General features: G+C 39.8%; 1 protein-coding gene across 1 annotated transcript; it reads left to right on the forward strand.

The window, feature by feature from the left end:
- Window positions 1-6,864: 6,864 nt before the first annotated feature.
- Window positions 6,865-19,044, forward strand: BECN1 (beclin 1). The gene is made up of 12 exons (XM_081271019.1): window positions 6,865-6,894; window positions 7,154-7,282; window positions 10,816-10,883; window positions 12,184-12,242; window positions 13,158-13,248; window positions 13,355-13,491; window positions 13,636-13,830; window positions 14,916-15,062; window positions 16,304-16,453; window positions 17,434-17,494; window positions 17,941-18,083; window positions 18,777-19,044. Exons 2-12 carry the CDS (start codon window positions 7,156-7,158, stop codon window positions 18,943-18,945), a joined length of 1,347 nt encoding a protein of 448 aa, XP_081127145.1. The 5' UTR covers window positions 6,865-6,894; window positions 7,154-7,155; the 3' UTR covers window positions 18,946-19,044.
- Window positions 19,045-19,767: the final 723 nt, after the last annotated feature.

Below are 19,767 nucleotides of genomic sequence, written 5' to 3' on the forward strand. Positions count from 1 at the left end.
CTACACCCTATAATATAAACTACTGTATAATATTCTTATTTTGTAAATTATAAAACATAGAAGAGAGCAGTTCTTTCTTTTCTTCCCCCCCGCCCCCCGTGTTGGAGGTTGAACCCAGGGCCTCATGCAAGCTAGGCAAGCACTCTACCACTGAGCCACATCCCCAGTCCTGGAGCAGTTGAATAATTTGCTCAAAGTCACAGGTTTTGTATATAGCAAAGATAGGTTTTGAACCCAGGAAGTCTGGGCATCCAAACCCTCATTTGTAACCCTACCTCTCCAGAAGTCCAATAATTCTCTAAGCCTTTCTGAGATAGGGTTAGTGACAGCCAAGCAAGAAGAAATCTAAGACTGAATCAGTCACATCAGGCCTAGGTGAAAATTCTTATGATTCCACTCATCTCCTCTAGAGGGGGTCTCATGCTGAAAGATCCAAGAGGAAGAAAGATTGTAAAAAATCTAGTTAGCAAGACCAGGAGAAAATTAACCTAGTTTCACATGTCATATCATTAGAAGGACAATATATATTTAAAATAATAGGAAAGTCACATCTGGAAATGGGAATAACTTTCTAAGTCTCCAAGAAAGATAGATTTGACTTTATAAAATTTTTAACCTTTTGCTACATCTGGATAATACCTTAGCTAAACCATTTATGAAAATTGCTAAAAATTTTTTTGAGAAAAATATTAGGAATCCAGTATATGGGCTGGAAATGTAACTCAGTTGGTAGAGTGCTTGCCTAGCATGTGTGAAGTTCTAGATTCAATATCCACCCTCCGCACACACACATCCAAGAGATAAATTAGTGAAAAATGCAAACAGATGGTTCATAAAAGAGGAACTACAACAGGCAAATATCTGGCAAATTTTTCAGCCTTACCAATAACAAACAATGCCAACTAAAACAGAGAAGTGTATTTTTGTTTTGTTTTGTTTCCCAAAATATGATGCCAAATAATGTCAAAGCATCATGAAACAGACTCCCTCAAGCATTTCTGGAGGCAGAATATAATTATCTGTAATAACTTTTTGTCAGTGTTAACCAAATGACAATTGCCAGTGTTAACCAAATGACATAGAATAGCCACATTTTAAGTCATTATTACCAATTTTGAAGCTCTTTAATAAAGAAACATTCATCTCTTCATTGTGGCATTATCGTAATCACCAAAATTTGAAGCAAAAAAAATTTCAGCAATAAAGAAATACATTAGGGCTGGGGATATGGCTCAAGCGGTAGCGCGCTCGCCTCGCATGCGTGCGGCCCGGGTTCGATCCTCAGCACCACATACCAACAAAGATGTTGTGTCCGCCGAGAACTAAAAATAAATATTAAAAATTCTCTCTCTCTCTCTCTCTCCTCTCTCACTCTCTCTTTAACAAAAAAAAAAAAAAAAAAGAAATACATTAAAGTGGCATATGTGAAGTAATATAATGTAGCCATGAGAATGTTAATAACAAAAACTAAAAGCAGGATATAGCCTGAAGTGTAACTCAGTGGTAGAGTGTGTTTAGCATGTATAACATTCTGGATTTTATCCCCAACATCACAAAAACTGAAACAACAACAAAACCACAAATAAATATGCACACAATGACTATAATCAAAAGGAAAAATAACAAGTGGTAACAAAGATGTAGAAAAAAAGGAACCCTCATACACTGCTTGGTGGAGATACACAAGGGTGCAGTCATTTTGGAAGATAGTCTGGCAGTTTTTCAAAAGGTTAAACGTAGAATTACCATACAACCCAGCAATTCCACTATAGGTATATACCCAATAGAAATGAAAACATATTCCATATAAAAAATTTGTACACAAATGTTCACAGCAGCATTATTCATAATAGCCCCAAAGTAGAAACAACCTAAATATCTATCAACTAAGGAGTGGATAAATAAAATATGTTCTGCCACACAATTGAACATTATTTGGACATAAAAAGGAATAAGTGCTGATAAATGGTACAACATGGATGAATTTTGAAAAAGTTATTCTAAATAAAACTAGTCACAAGACACTATTAATTGTAAGATTTTGTCTTTATGAAATGTCTACAAAAAAGACAAAATCTATAGAGACAGAAAGTAGAGTAGGAGTTGCCTAGAACTGAGTGATCTGGAACAAAATGGGGAGTAACTGCTAACATGTCTGAGGTCTTTTGAGAGGAAAATGAAAATGTTCTAAAACTGATTGTTATGATGGTTGCACAACTCCATGAATATACTAAAAACCTTTCAAGTCAGGTGCAGTGGTGCAGACCTGTAGTCCCAATGTCTTTGGAGACTGAGGCAAGAGAATCACAAATTCAAGGCCAGGCTCTGCAACTTAGTGAGACTCAAAAAAATAAAAAGGACTGGGGATGTAGCTCAGAGGTAAAGCACCCCTGGGTTCAATCCCCAGTACTGTAAAAACAAAAAAAAATAAAATAAAATAAATAAACATTCAAGTATACACTCTGAATGGGTGAATTGTATATTATGTGAATTATTTCTTACTAAAGCTATTTAAAGGAAATTAAAGGGAAGTTTATTTTTATTAACATAATTGTCACACAAAACAAATGGAAAAGGACAGACAAAAAGACCGTATATCATATGATTCCATTACAAGGAAATGTTTGAAAAAGGCAAATTTATTTATTTTTTAACTATTTATTTAGTTGTAGATGAACACACTGTATCTTTATTTATTTTTATGTGGTGCTGAGGATTGAACTCAGTGCCTCCCTCCCACTTAGGAGGCAAGCACTTTACCTGAGCTACAGCCTCAGCCCCTGAAAAGGGGAAATTTATAGGGATAGAAAGTAAATTAGAGGTGGCCTCAGGCCGGAGTAAGAATGAGGATTACCTATAAATTTCCCAGAGAGTGACAGGAAGTATTCTAAAATTGGATTTTAGTAATAGTAGCACAACTCAGTAAAGTTATTAGAGATCATTAAACTTTACAGTTAAAATGGGTGACTTTAATAAGTTCCTTTGGTTGAGACCCAGACTCATTCGCAAAGAAAACCATATCCTTTCTCTCCTCTCCTTGCTCATCCTCTAGCCACACCAGTCTCCTCACTATTCCTCAGTCAGACACCCTTTGTCCTTAGGGCCTTTGCTCTTGCTGTTCCCTTGGCCTAGAATGTTCTTCCTTCAGATATATACAGAATTTCTTCCTCACCATTGGAGTCTTCATTTCAATCTCTTTCTTCATGAGACTTTCCTTGAACACCTTCCTAAAATCATACGCCTGCCCCTAACCTACACACATTCTTAAATCTCCTTTCCTTAGTTTATTTTTCTCCTTAGTAATTTTCTTTTTATTTTATTTTGAGACAAGAGTCTTGCTAAGTTGCTTAGGGCCTGGCTAATTTGCAGAGGTTGGCCTTGAACTTGGAATCCTCCTTCTCAGCCTCCCCAGTTGCTGAGATTACAGGCATGTGCCACCATGCCTGGCTCTTAGTAATTTTAATTATATGACAACATACTATATTTATTTATTTTATTTGTAGTCCTTCTTTCCCAGTAGGACAAAGCTCTGAATGTATTGATAGTTGTCTGTTGTTAGTTGTTGTATATTCAATGCCTAGAACAGTTCTTAGCACATAGTAAGCCCTTAATAAATTTATTGAGTGAATAAACAATATTTCATAGACTTCTTTCCATATAAGTTTACTTCATTCTTGGGCTGGGGTTGTGGCTCAGTGGTAGAGCGCTCGCCTAGCATGCGTGAGGCCCTGGGTTCGATCCTCAACACCACATAAAAATAAATAAATAAACAAAATAAAGGTATTGTGTCTAACCAAAAAATAAATATTAAAAAGAAAAAAGTTTACTTCATTCTTTTTAATGGCTACATAGTTTCTTCTCCTTCTTCTTCTTTTTTTTTGGACAGCATTTCCATTTATTTTATAATGTAAAATATAGAACTTTGAGAAAAAAATAAGATTTATTAGAACCTAAAGAGTTGGGCTGGGGATGTGGCTCAAGCGGTAGCGCGCTCGCCTGGCATGCGTGCGGCCCGGGTTCGATCCTCAGCACCACATACAAACAAAGATGTTGTGTCCGCCGAGAACTAAGAAAAAATAAATAAATATTAAAATTCTCTCTCTCTCTCTCTGTCCCCCTCTCTCTCACTCTCTCTTAAAAAAAAAAAAAAAAAAAAAAAAGAACCTAAAGAGTTTTCTTAGGAAAGCAATGCTTGCTGAAGGTGTTGCCTTTGCTCCAGCCATGATAAGCATCTTTACTCTTGGCAATCCTTGTCAAAGCTCAGAGACAGTGTAACTCCAGATCTCTCCTACTCAGCTGTGAACCTTGGTCCTGGACTGAATGTGATTAGAGGTTGTAGAAATATTAAAAAATAAGAACAATATCCATGAAAGCCATGCTCAGAAGCCAGTCCTCTTTTCTTCAGGAAAACATTTTTTCTATTCATTTGGCTTTTTTGGTTTGAGGTTCCAGTGTGGAGCTGAGCACTCCACTGCCCTTCCTCCACTCACAAATGTCTGCTTCCAAGCCTCTTCCACATCAACCCCTTGAAGCTCTCGGTGGCCCATCCAGTAAGCCATATAATGCTGTACCTTGTCTCTCGTCTCCTTCTATTCAAAGGCTTCAATCTCTGTACCTAATGCAGTGGCAGTCTCTTGATGGATATATTCAATCTTTAGAATATCAATAACTGGGAGGTCAGATAGTGTGAGAGACAAGAAGACCAGTTCCATGAGGTCACCCAAAGACTTCACAGAAAAGCCTCCCTGCCAGGCATGCCGCAGCACCGAAGGCCCCAGTGGCTTATCTGGACACAATTTTGTGTGGTGGATTAGGATCTCAGGGGTTACTTTCCCTTGCACCATGTCATCAAAGATAAATTTGTATAGCCTAACTTGAAAACAGTCTTTCTTATTTCTGAGCTTCCAGAGGGAGTATGGGGCGCTTACATGTCTTGAGTTCAGCCAGATCCAGTTCCCCTTTGGCTGTATAATGGCTGCATAGTTTCTACTGAATTAATAATTCTATAATTTGTTTGAACAATTCCTTATTACTGAAGGACATTCGGTAGTGAAATTTCTTGTATAATGAGTCAGCCCTTCAACTTAGGAGTCGACCAACCACTGATTTAAATTATTTTTTCAATTGCACCTATACTGAACATATACAGACTTTTCCCTTATCACTATTCACTATCTAGTATAACAACTGTTTACATGTCACTTACTTGTATTAGGTATTGTAAGTATTCTAGAGATGATTTAACAAATACAGGGGGATGTGCATAGATTATAAGCAAATACTACGCCATGTTAATATAAGGGACTTGAGCATCCATAGATTTTGGTATGTGAAGGGGATATTGGAATCAATTCCCTGCGACACTGAGGGACAACTATATATATTTGGGCACTCATCTATTCATTATAAAAAAATTCCTAGAAAGAGATTTTGTGAGTCAAATACTATGAACAAAATTTCAATAAATATTCCCAAATTGATCTCCAAAAAGATTACACTAATTTACACTCCTAGTCAATATTATTCAAGAGTTCTTCAATCTGTCATCCACACTAGATGTTATCAACTGGTTTAGTCTTTACCAATCTCATTAGAAATGTTAGCTCACCTATAATTTAATTTTCATCAATTTATTTAAAAGTGAAATGAGATATATTTTTAATCAAACATTTGTATTTCTATGAGTTGCTTTTATTGGTATTTTAATTGATAGATCAGAGTTCTGGATATTAGGGAAAATCACCTTCTATCTTATAAGCTCCAACTATTTTTCACATTTTTCTTCCATAAATTTTGTTTACAATGCCTCAGATAGTTGGTCAACTTTTAATTTTCAAGGAGTGAAATCAATATTTTCCTTTTTGAATTCTGATTTCATACCATGCTTAAACAGACCTTTCCTATTCCAAGATTTTATATATATATTTTTTCCACTCATGCTTTAACTTGATGCCTTTAAACTTTTTCTTTATTTTCTTTTTTCCTTCTGTTTCTTTTTTTTTAATTGTAAGTGATGCTGGGATTGAACTCAGGACCTCCTGCATGCTACAAAGCACAAACTCTATCACTGAGCTACACCCCCAACCCCAAATATTTATTCTTCATTAAAATTTGTAGTAAATTTGAAATTTATTTTGGTGTAAACAGTACAATAGAAGATTCAGATCTTGCCTGGATCCCAACTGGCCAGACTTGGCCACAGGCCTGCATAAGAAATAAGCTAACTATGTGAAAGGTTACATTAATTCATGCAATTGCATTAATTAAAAGTTGCATTAATTTCATGCAATTCTATCAAACAGGAAGACATTGCTTATTTCCTGCATGGGCAAGCAATGGTTTCCAATCGGCCGGATCCAGGCACGTCCCGTCACCTGGCTACTAGTACAACTCCACTCATTTATTAAATAGTTCATTCCTCACTGATTCTAAATACCATTTTTATCACATAATTCTCCATATATTTGATCTAAATTTGAACTCATTGATCCATCTATTCCTGCACCAAGACAAAATATTTTAATTTTTCTGTTTTGTTTGAATGAACGTGGGAGTGACAAATCTTTAGAGAATAGAATGAGAAAACAGTAGACCCTCCTCATTCTCTTCAACCCAGGGTTTCCCTTCCCCTGCATCCTAGTTACACCTGCCTATGCCGGCTGCTCTTCCCGGCTCAGCCTCTGGAGGCCGCATCCGGGAGGGTAAGTCTGCGAACCAGGACCTTCCAGGGTCCTGGCGTCACATCCGGTCTCTAGCGGAAGTCTTCTGCTGGCGGACCAGGAAGTAGCTGCAGACTGGGCGATGGGAGTTCAGGAGGCCTCGCTCCGGACGGGACCCGATGCTGCTGTGCCCCCGCGGTAGAGCAGACCTGGGCGGCAGGCTCCGGGTCCCGAGGTGAAGAGCTGTGGGGATGACCTGGGACCTTAGAGAGGAGCCTGAGAACCCTTACGGCCTCTTTCCTGATCCTGGCCTCTAAATTGCCTTTGCCAGGCTGCCCCAGAAGCAGGTCCATTTGATATACCGCTCCTCAGAGAATGGCGCGGACCAGGATTTTACCCCCTCACCACCGTCACCAAGGCTGAGGGTAGCCCCGGGCTGGAGGTTCAAGGGCGCCGATTCTGCCTTAACAACAATCTCCTCTCCACCGCCGCAGGGATGGAGGGATCTAAGACGTCTAGCAGCACCATGCAGGTGAGCTTCGTGTGCCAGCGCTGCAGCCAGCCTCTGAAACTGGACACGAGCTTCAAGATCCTGGACCGTGTTACCATCCAAGAGCTCACAGGTCAGCAAGACCGTGGAAAGAGGGTGGTCAAGAACGTGAAAAGTGGGCAACTTTGGAGACATAGGTCTTGTGATGACAATCTGTAGACTGCCTTAGTCTCGCCTCGTGAATCTAGGAAAGTCACATCATCTCTCATCTCTCTGGCTCCCTGTTTTCTCATCGGGAACATAAAAGAGTTCTGACGTGGTGTGCTTTCTGAAACAAAACAAAGGTCCTTATTTTTCTGCTTCTGCTGTCTCAGAGTAAAGGAATATGTATATATAATAATAAATGGCATTTGTTGAGTACTTACTCTACATCTAGTGCATTACATGTATTACTTCACTTATTCCCTTCTGCAACCCTGTGGAGAAGTACCATCATTGCATCATTTTACAGGTGAAGAACTGAGGCTTAGAGAGGTTAAAGTGACTTCCCCGAAGTCCAACACCTGGTAAGTGGATAAATAGAGACTCAAAGTCCCAAAAAGCGAGATGAAGTTAGAGGAGACTGAATAGGCAGTTTAAGCTCATGGGCCCGGAGTCACACTGCTTGTGTTTCAATCCTGGCTGTCATGCACTGAAAGACTCTGTTGCAGGTTTTTTTCCACTAGTACTGGAGATTGAACCCAGAGGCACTTTACCACTGAGCTACATCTCCAGCCCTTTTTCTTTTAAGAGGGTCTCAGTAAGTTATCTAGGCTGGCTTGGAACTTGCAGTCCTCAACTTCCCCAATTTGGGATTACAGGCATGTGCCACTGTGCCTGACTTTGAAAGTTATTTTACCTCTCTAAACCTTGGGCTTTTTTTTATCTTTAAAATGTAAAACAGCCTCATAAGTTAGTTGTAAAGATTATACATGACAAAGCACATAAGTACTTAGGAATATGCAAAGCAAGTAGTACTCAATAAATGTTAGATATTATTATTATTACCTCATTTCTCTATTTTGCCAAGTTTTCCTGACTGGGCTCAAACTTGTGATCTTCCTCCCTCAGCCTAGGAGGAGCTGAGGAGCTGAGTCTCAGTAACTACAGGCTTGAGACACTGGACCCTGATCTATACCTCCTCTCACCTCCCATCTGTCTCTTAATATGTTTTTAACACTTTTTAAAAGTTTAATTGTGTGTTGAAATGTATAAATCTTAGCTCTGTGTGTTTGTAAGAGTATGTTGGGTACTAAGGATTCTATTGAAAACCTCTAGCATGCTAGGCAAGCATATTACCACTGAGTTTCACCCTCAGCCCTCCAACTTTTTAAAATTTGGTACTAGAGATTAAATCCAGAGGCACTTGACCACTAAGCTACATTCCCAGTCCTTTTTATTTTTTATTTTGAGACAGATTCTTACTAAGTTGTTGAGAGTCTCACTAGGTTTCCAAGCTGGCCTTGAATTTGTAATCCATCTGCCTCAGCCTCCCAAATCACTGGTATTATAAGCGAGTACCATCATACCCGGCTTCCCAGCCCTTTTAATATTTTATTTTGAGACAAGGTCTCATTAAATTACGCAGACTAGCCTCAGTCTTCCTATCCTCCCTCCTCCCAAGTAGCTGGATTTATAAACATGGACCACCAAGCCTGGTTGTTTTATTTTGGTGTTTTTTATTGTTGTTGGTTTTTTTGTGTGTTTGTGTGTGTGTGTGTGTGTGTGTGTTGCTGGGAATTGAATCCAGGGCCTTGTTCATGCAAGGCAAGCACTCTATGAACTGAACTATATCCCCAGCCCTATTGTTTTTTTGATTATGGGGATCAAACCCAGATCTAATGCATTGTATGTTTTACCACTGAGCTACACTTCCAGCATCTACATTTTATTTATTTATTAGTTATAGATGAACATAATACCTTTATTTTATTTATTTATTTTTACGTGGTGCTGAGATCGAACCCAGTGCTAGGCAAGCCTCACGTGTGCTAGACAAGCGCTCTACCACTGAGCTACAGCCCTTTACCTATATATTTTTTTCAAAACATGGTGTCATTTTTTTAAATACCTTTATTTTGTTTGTTTGTTTATTTATTTTATTTATATTTATGTGGTGTTCAGTATTGAACCCAGTGCCTCATGTGTGCTAGGCAAAAGCACTCTACCACTAAGCCATAACCCCAGCCCCCTTTACTTACATTTTTTAATTGATATATTTATGTGGTGCCATGTGTTGTTTCAGTTAATGTTCAAATCAGGAAAAGCATGTCTGTCTTCATCAATGTTTATCATTTTTTTAAACATTTATTTTTTAGTTGTAGGTGGACACAGTACCTTTATTTTATTTTTGTGTAGTGCTGAGGATTGAACCCAGTGCCTCACACATGCTACGCAAGTGCTCTACCTCCGAGCCACAACCCCAGTCCAATATTTATCATTTTTTGTGGCAAAAATATTCAAAATTGTTTCTTCTAACTTTTTTGAGATATAAAGTACATTATTGTTATCTACCATCACTGCACTGTGTGATAGAACCCCAGAACTTATTTCTCCTATCTAACTGTAACTTAGTTCCTATTGGCTAACCCTTCCTCATCTCTCCAGCTACCTCCCCTCTACTCTTCCCCAGTCTCTAGTAACCACCATTCTTCTCTCAACTTCTATGGAATCAAATTTTTTAGATACCACATATAAATGAAAACATGCAGTATTTGTCTTTCTGTGTCTGGTTATTTCATTTAACATAATGTCCTCCAGTTACCTTCATGTTGTCACAAATAATGGGATTTCATTCTTTTTTTATGACTTAATAGGATTCTGTTGTGTGTATATTAGCTGTACATTTTTTTACAAATGGATACACTTATGTAATTCTAATCATTACGATGTGGAAAGATTTTTATCTTCTCAGAAAGTTCCCACATGTTCCTTTGTTCCTTCCCGGTTATTCTAGGGGAAAGGGAATATTACCTTTTTTTTTTTTTTTTTTTTTCAGTACTGGGGATTGAACCCAGGGATGCTCTACCCCTTCTACCACTGAGCCACATCCCAGCTCTTTTTATTTTTTATTTTGAGACAGACTCTCACTGAGTTGCTGAGGACCTTGATAATTTGCTGAGGCTGGCCTCAAACTTACAGTTCTCTTGCCTCAACCTCCCAAGTCACTGGGATTATAGGTGTATGCCTCTGCAGGCAGCAAGGATGTTAACTTTTATGATAGAAAATTTCAAATTGCTATGTATCCATCACCTAGTTTCAACAGTTGTCAACACATATTTAATCATGTTTCATCTACAGCCCCATCCATTCCTCCCCACCTTGAATTATCTTGAAGCATATTCCTAACATACAAAAGTTATACATATTTCTGTAAGTATTTTTGAAAAATAAGGACTCTTTTTAAAAAATAATTATTATACCCATTACCCTTTAAAATTTTAACATTTCTTTGATCTGATTTAATGAGGAGATGGAAAAGACATTTTTCTGTGTGTAAATAGTAACTTTAAGAAAAAATTAAGGGTGGGGGTAATGATGAGGATACTTTAGATTCTTTGCCCATACTTCCCTAATCCCTCCAGCTTTGATAAGACGTTTCTGACTCAGAATTTTCCTTGTTCTTAGCTCCATTACTTGCCACAGCCCAGGCAAAACCAGGAGACACCCAGGAGGAAGAGGCTAACTCAGGAGAGGTAACAGACGTGCCTTCTCCCCTGTCTTCCTCATACAATAAATATGCTTAGTGGGAGATTTGATATGAAAGTACAGGCTGGGTTCCTGCAGGGTACTTGTGCTGTGAGAGCTCCCAGACTTTGGGGGTTAACGAAGAGTCTGGTTAACAAGAGATGATATACATGATTAGGCCACTGCAGATCATTGAAGGTATCAAAGTACTCCTAAGGTCATAGGTTACTGAATAAGGCATCCATTAAAAAGTATGATTAAAAGTTACTAAGGTGATATATAGGTCATTCCAGGGCATTCCTGGTTTGCATCTGTTGTTCTAGTTAGTTTTTCACATCTACTTCTCCCATTCATAAAGGTACCTTGGTTTGGACAGTGAATTATATGATTACCCTGGACAGAAAGGATTATCAGTGTTAGAGAATATTTAATTTTTAAACTCTGACAATGCTGATGATAATTTGCATTGCCAAAGGCAGATGTTATGAGATATATATATTTTTTTTAAGTACAAGTCATTTATTTGGAAGCAGATCCCAGGAAACTCTGGTAGGAAGCAAGGATGTGAAATGGGAAGTAAAAGAAACCAAGGAAGGGGATATGGTCAAGCCAGTAACACCTGTGGGTACTTTGAATTCTATCCTGTGAGATGGTGTTAAACACATACCTGAGACTTATCCTGCCTGAGTAACAAGAGGGCTGTAGTGTCCACCCACTGTTACCAGTGTGTGAGGGCAGGCTGACCTCAGGTGGGATGAAGGATTTTAATTCTGGCTGAGACCTTTTGCAGACAGTGCAGGGGCAGGGGACAGAGAAAGCTTTCAGCAAAGAGGCATGTGGAACTGGCAGTTGAAGTTAGTAGATGTCATATAAGATTTTGATTACATAAGTGGTATGAATATATAAATTATCCACTTTGTCTTTGCTGAGAAATTTCGTTGCAGTCAGATCTGACTTTCTCCTTGTACCATGATTTAGGGCATTTTCTCCCCTACCCCTGATTGATAAGTGTTGAGAAAATGCAAAATTAACCATAAATAAAGTATAGAATAGCTAGAAAATGCTGTCCCCCACCCGACACACACACACACACACAAAAGCTGTCAAATAGACATGGGGCTTGCTTTCCTTTCTTAGTTCATAAATATAAGGATTAGATAGATAGTAGCTATTTCTTAAGTTTTGTGGTTTTTCTTAAGTCTTGTGGTTATCAATCAAGGGTGAAACCAAGTAGTTCAGAGGCTATTTGGGAAATAGACTCCATCTCTAAGCTTCCAGAACTCTAATGCCCACCTGTTTCTTTCCCAGGAGCCATTTATTGAAACTCGCCCGGATGGTGTCTCTCGCAGATTCATCCCCCCTGCCAGGTGCCTACTACTCCTTGGCCCCTCGTTCCTTGCTAGTCAAATTTTAATTAAAGGCATAAATTGAGACCTGGGGCTAGGTGATGTAGACAAATCATCACCCAGCCTGTTGGCTCTTCTAGAAAAAAAATGTATTCCCTTATTCCTGGCCTAGTATTAAGTTTTTCATGAAGCCATTCACACAGTGGGAAGGGATAGTAGCTTAAATGTGAAGAGCTGAGAAATATTGAAGGAGTGATTGGGCTCTTGAGAAGTTTGAAAATGGCAAATGTGGTCAGATATTCAGATCCTTAGTTCTCATTAATACAGCAAGTTAAAGGTTGCTGACAATGAGTGTAATATTAAAAAAATAGTCATTCTTAATTCTCCTTCCATTTTTACTATAGACACATGTCAGTTTTTTTTTGTTGTTGGGTTTTTGGGGTTTGTTTTTATTTTTATTTTTTTGGTTTTGGTATTGGGGATTTAACCCAAGGACACTTTACCACTGAGCTGCATCCCCAGCCCTTTTATTTTTATTTATTTGTTTCTTTGTTTATTTATTTATTTATTGAGACAGGGTCTCACTAAGTTGCTTAGGGCCTTGCTAAGTTGCTGAGGCTGGCCTCAAACTTGTGATCCTCCTGCCTCAGCCTCCTGAGTCATTGGGATTACAGGCGTGCACCACCATGCCTGGCCATATATCAGTTTTTGGTGCTCCCTCTCCTTCCTTAGTCCATCCAGGCCAACCTTTTGCTGTGGAAGACCAATATGACCTTCTCTTGGGAGAGAGGTGCCCTTGGGAGGTGAGGCTAGGAATGGATGTGTGCCTTGAGGCCCCTCACCTGGTGCTTGAGAGTCTCTGCCACTGGCAGCACAGTAGGTGGAGGAGACCTCTCTGCTCCCTCATGTGGCCCATGGGCGGGGGGCTGTCTGCAGGATGATGTCTACAGAAAGTGCTAACAGCTTCACTCTGATCGGGGAGGCATCTGATGGCGGCACTATGGAGAATCTCAGCCGAAGACTAAAGGCAAGTCAGCCTCATTCCAATGTCAAGCAGTTGAACCAATTGGTAGAGGGTGTGGCTTGGCAGGTATTATAGAGGAGACCCTACCCCACCTCTCCAACACTTCCAGGTCACTGGGGACCTTTTTGACATCATGTCGGGCCAGACAGATGTGGATCACCCACTGTGTGAAGAATGCACAGATACTCTGTTAGACCAGCTGGATACTCAGCTCAATGTTACTGAAAATGAGTGTCAGAACTACAAGTGAGTGTCTCCAGAGCCAGGGCCCGGCAACTAAGACCTGGGTCTGGAAGGCTATTTATCCCTTAGCCAAGACGTCTACTGCACTTGGAACACACAGAACAACAGGTTCCATTGGTAAGTATATTCTGCCTGCATCCTCGGCAGATGCTGTCTGGAAATCCTAGAACAAATGAATGAGGATGACAGTGAACAACTACAGAGAGAGCTGAAGGAGCTGGCACTAGAGGAGGAAAGACTGATCCAGGAGTTGGAAGATGTGGAAAAGAACCGCAAGGTAGTGGCAGAAAATCTGGAGAAGGTCCAGGCTGAGGCTGAGAGACTGGATCAGGAGGAAGCTCAGTGAGTGCTCACCCTGTTCTGTCCTCCTGCCCTCCAGGCACCAGGAGAGGGAAGGGTTCCCAGCTGAATGTGTCTGATTAGTTTTGTAAACTGTAGTTGGCTGTCATTTGGCAGCATGTCTGCTCCAGATCCTGCATGCTGTTTCCAGGCCCTGTTTCTAGAGGATTGTTTGGAAGGTTGTATATGAAGAGTCAGCATGATTAAGTGAAAAGGTGTTGGTTAAAGAGTGCCAGCACCAGAACACTGGTTTTGGTTCTGTCCTCGAGAGAATGGGCCTATTTGGATAATATACTTTGCAGCCATCATCTGGAAAGATGAGCCTATTAGCCTACATTTGTTCCCTCCCAGAGCAAAAGTTTCATGGGTGTTGTTTTTTGTTTGTTTTGTTTTGTTTTTTGTGGTACTGGGGCTTGAACCCAGGGGTGCTCTACCATTGAGCTACACCCCCAGCCCTTTAAATTCTGTTTTGAGGCAGGATCTTGCTATGTTGCTGAGACTGGCTTTCAACTTGATCTCCTATCTAAGCCTCCAAGTAGCTGGGATTACAGGCGTGTGCCACCATGCCTGGCTCATGGATATTCTTGACCTGAGAGAACCCTCTGTTGAGTGGAGGACATAACAGTGTCTGCACTAAATTTGGGGAAATGAAGGAAAGAGAAAAAAGGTCAATTTTTCACAGTGATATAAAAGTTGCACTGGAAATGGTGTATACTAACTACTTAAAGGATAATAAGTGTAGAAGTGAAGTTATAGGGGCCAATTATTGCCAATTCATGAGAGAAGCCCATCTTAATGCATTCACCTCACTTTTGAAAAAGATTGGAAATATCAGAGTTTTTTTGGTCTAGTTCAGAAGAGTCTTTTTTCCTCCACCTTTACGCATATGGGCCAGCTGGAATTTGAGACATATTTTTTTCCTTCTAGGTAAAGGCATGTATGTTCCTCTGAGAGGGATCTATGCCAAATATAGAAAATGCTGTAACTAAATGTAACTGTAATCATTAGAATAAGTTGTTCAGAGGTGTGATTGGAGAGAAATCAGTCCCCAAACCAACAGTCTTCAATGGCCCCCTTTGCTCTCACAGGTATCAGAGAGAATATAGTGAATTTAAACGACAACAGCTAGAGCTGGATGATGAGCTGAAGAGTGTAGAAAATCAGATGCGGTATGCCCAGATGCAGCTGGACAAGCTGAAGAAAACCAACGTCTTTAATGCAACCTTCCATATCTGGTAATGAGGCTGGAGACATGTCTGGGCAGCACTGCCAACATGGACCTTAGCTGTTGACTACTAAGTCATGGTGTCTGTCTCCCCTAAAAGAGAGACTGTAGATCATCTTCACCCCATCTAAGTTTCTGTCATTCCTTGTGATGGGATAGGCACAATCAAGGGCTTAGAATTCTAGAGCTTGGTGATATCTACTCATCCAAGGAAAGGGAAGGATCTGAGTCTTCCAGCCACCAAGTGAGAACCTGGTCAGCTTCCTGGTAATTTCTTACCCCAAGGTCTTTCATGTATTCATTTCATGTTTTATCCACTTAGCTAGTAACTGTTGGTGTGCCTACCTTTTGTAGGGGCTGTACCAGAAAGGCCACAGCAGACAATATGCAGTCTACCTTCAGGTTACTTATAATCTGGTGGAAGGGATGGATAAATAGTAGGCAAGGATAATACAGTATGAGAAGGGTGCTGTGGGAACTTTATCCAATTCAGGGAGGCAGCATGAAAATTCCCCCTAGAGGTTGATGGTTTAGCTGAGAGGTGAAGAAGATGTCTGCAGAGGGGGAGTTGTTCCTGGCAGAGAGAACATCATGTGCAAAAAAAGTAGGAATGAGGGCGTGGTAAATTCAAAGAAATGAAAGAAGCTTATTGTGACTGAAGATTGAGTGTAAAGGGGTGAGTGATTGGATATGAAATTAGAGAGTTACCATTTCCTAAAGGATCTTGTAGACCTCATTAAGGGGTTTGCACTTGATCCAAAAGGCAGAAGGAACAATTGAAGCATTTTAGATGAGGAACTGACATCATTGAATTTTTTTTTGTAAGGAGAGCCTTACCTACTACGTGAGAAATGACTGGGAGAAGTAGGTTAAGGAAATTTGTCAGTAGGAATCTAGACAGGAAAACAGTGGTTGGAAAGAAGAAGACATAAGAGCAGTTGAGTTGGAGATAAGTGGACAGATTTAAGAGATTGAGGAGTTAAGATCAACAGAATTTGATGGGTTTTGCTGGGAGGGAGCTGAGAGAGCATTCAGTGGTGACACCCAGGTTTTTGCTTTGGCATCTGCGAAGCTAGGAGAAAGTTGATGACTCAAGTTTTGGGCATGTATTTAAAAGGCCAAGTAGATGTTGGATACATGAATCTGAAGATAGGGAGAGAAATTTATGCTGATTTGGGAGTGAGAGTGGGAAATCTCAGAAGTTTTATTAATCCCTGTATTTTCCTTCTACCTTTCTGCCTTCCTCTACAGGCACAGTGGACAATTTGGCACAATTAATAACTTCAGACTGGGTCGTCTGCCCAGTGTTCCTGTGGAATGGAATGAGATTAATGCTGCTTGGGGTCAGACAGTGTTGCTGCTTCACGCCCTGGCCAATAAGATGGGTCTGAAATTTCAGAGGTAAGAAACAGTCCTTCCTTGGGGTGTGGTGTATCTTTGACATAATCTGTATCTCCCACCTGCTACTTCTCTCTACTGTGGCAGGAGCCCTTGCTGCCAGCAGACTGAGAATTTTCTGTGGGTGGAGGCTCTGTCTGCATGAGGTTCTTTATCACAGGGCTCGTTCCACTGATAGAGCAGTCATCAAGCTATATGATGGGAGTAGTGGTCCCCAACTTGTAGTCTCCAGAACCTTAGTGTCCCTCAAGACACTAAGTTTCAGGGGTTTTTGTTGTTTTACGGTACTGGGGATTGAACCCAGGGTCTCATGCATGCTTGGCAAGCACTCTACCACTGAGTTACAGCTCCAGCACTTTTTATTTTTAAAAATATTTTTTAGTTACAGATGGACACAGTACCTTTGTTTTATTTATTCATTTTTATGTGGATTAAACCTAGTGTCTCACACATGCCAGGCAGGTGCTCCATCACTGAGCCACAACCCCAGTCCCCCTTTTTATTTTATTTTTAAAAATTTATTTATTTATTTTTATATTTATTTTTTAGGTGTAGATGGACACACACAATGCCTTTATTTTTATGTGGTGCTGAGGATCGAACCCGGATCCCTCCCATGCTAGGCGAGTGCTCTACTGCTGAGTCATAATCCCAGCCCCTTTATTTTTTAATTTGAGGCAGAATCTCACTAACTTGCAATCATCCTGCCTCAGCCTCCTGAGTAGCTTGGGTTACAAGCATGTGCCACTGAAACTGGCTCAGTTTTTTCTAAATTCTAAACTAAAACATATATTAGTTCATGAAAGGCCCCCAGATTTTGTTTTTCAGTAAACAAAATCTTTTAAACATGGATCTATGGGCAGCTTGGAGAGAGGGTTGGGAATAATAAAAGAGTCCTTGGGTAGGATGCAGATCAAAAATCTATAATTTCCCATTACTCTTTAGGAGTCCTGTATCCATCTCTGTCTGCATCTTGATTTTAGGTATCGACTTGTTCCCTATGGAAATCATTCATATCTGGAGTCTCTGACAGACAAATCTAAGGTACTATGGGAGGCCCCTTTTTCACTGGAATAGAGTTCCTGTTCCTCCTAACAAAGTGGTTTAGTTTGATATTGGTATTATTCAGTTTCTTTCTTAAAATGAGATAATCAAAGAGTCAATGTCTTGTTCAGGCTTAGCTCTTTAGGGCTTATAGAGAAAAATTAGGTTTTTAGAACTTGTTGAAAAGGAATTTGGGCAGATCAGAGGAGAATGTATGTACTAGGATGGAGAAGGAGTCACTGTGAGGTAAAGTACATTTCCACTGATGGGAAAGTAGTTCTAGGTGCCTTGTTAATTGTATTTGTTCAAGGTTATGGAAGATACAGCCCAGCCCTGAACTTGTTGCCAGTGGATACAGACAGAATATGACTTGAAAGATTGATAGGACTTAGAACAATCTCTGGTGGCCTTTCTTTGCTTCCATCCAGTTTTCTTTTCTTGGACAGGAGCTGCCATTATATTGTTCTGGGGGTTTGCGGTTTTTCTGGGACAACAAGTTTGACCATGCAATGGTGGCTTTCCTGGACTGTGTGCAGCAATTCAAAGAAGAGGTGGAGAAAGGTGAAACACGATTTTGTCTTCCTTACAGGTCAGTATCCCCCAGTACCAAATGAGCTTGTAGAGGGACAGTCAGAACAGAGGCAAAAACACACAGATGGGGGGAAAGCAAAATATGGTGTGGAAAGCACGTGATACTGATGGGCAAGACGGATCCAGTACTGCAAGCTAGATAGTGTGACACCTGGTCCTATAGTAATAGAATGTTGTTTTTGGTGGTTTTGGAGATTTTCTTGGCACAAATCTCAAGCCTGATTTCAGGAAGCTTTTTCCTTGAAACCTTTGGAAATATACAGGAACGCTTTGGGTCAGATTTGGAGGAACCTCGTAATAGGTGGAAACCCTAGTTCAAGAGAGGAAGCTTAAGCCACTCCTATCACCCTGAAATAAAGCATTTTTTCTTTTGCTTCCTTCACCCTTTATTATGAGTTCAGGGATGACCTAGGAAAACAGTGTACTGTAACCCTCACTTACCCCTGCGCTTCTGGCTTCTCATGTGTTTGGGTGTGTGTCTTGTCCCTGTACTCCACAATGACAATGAGGCTCTTGTGACAGCCTTCTTGATTTTTGGCTTTCAAGCAAATCCAAAATACACTACCATTTCTCGCCAAGAGTTCTTTATTAGATGACGTGAATGGTCCCATGATCAAATCCCTGTCCATTTGCTTGAACTGACTTAACTCAGATCTCAGTTACTAATGAGTTCTGCTGTGTCCATCTGCAGGATGGATGTGGAAAAAGGCAAGATTGAAGACACAGGAGGCAGTGGCGGCTCCTATTCCATCAAAACCCAGTTTAACTCTGAGGAACAGTGGACAAAAGCTCTCAAGTTCATGCTGACGAATCTTAAGTGGGGTCTTGCTTGGGTATCCTCACAGTTTTATAATAAATGACTTTCTTGTTTTCTTAGGATAGTTGTCTTAAAGGCTTTAAATTTTGTTTTTGTTTGCAAAAAAAAAAAAAAAGTTTTAAATTTGGAAAATATTAAACAGCACATGTTTACAATACCAAAAGAGATAAAAGCCACTTTATTTTAAAATATCATATGACAGATAATTTCCAGAGCCACAACATGCCATGTATAGTTACCAGCCCTTGTCACAATTTCACTCCTAATCCCATGCCTTCTCTTCCCTTTATCCCCTGAAAAAACAACTAATTTAAGTTTGCTTTTTTTTTCTTTGAGTTGAACTGAGACTGATGTGTTTTCACTGGATTTTATCTCTCTCAACTTCCTGCACTTAAAATATGAAATACAAGCTTTTGTCTCCACTGAGACGATGAGATGTTTGAAATACACAGTTGGATAACGTGGGAAAATGACATCTAAGCTTTGCCTGGTCACCATGTGATGTGATCAGAAGCTTGAAATTTAACACTTCTCACTCAGTTCAAGTACTGAATGCCTATTTTGCTCTGTGTTAAGAATAACGTTATGAAATGTGTTTGATACTGTTTGAGACATTATGGAGAAATTTATTTGTAATAAAATTTTGCTATAGTCTAATAACTGTCCAGAGGTGTACTGTTGAGTTTTTCTTTAACTAAAATAGAGTACTTTGTATTCTGGGAGAATTGAATTCAAGTGCAGGTATGTGGAAATTCTTTTGAAACATATTTAGAGATGGTATGGTTTTAGAAAAAACAAAAAGTAGTGAAAATAGCTATAGAGAAAGCCCTGTTTGTGTAGCCCTTGATAACAGAAAGAAACATTA

Source organism: Spermophilus citellus, assembly GCF_964194105.1.
Source record: "Spermophilus citellus genome assembly, chromosome: 17".
NCBI lineage: Eukaryota > Metazoa > Chordata > Mammalia > Rodentia > Sciuridae > Spermophilus > Spermophilus citellus.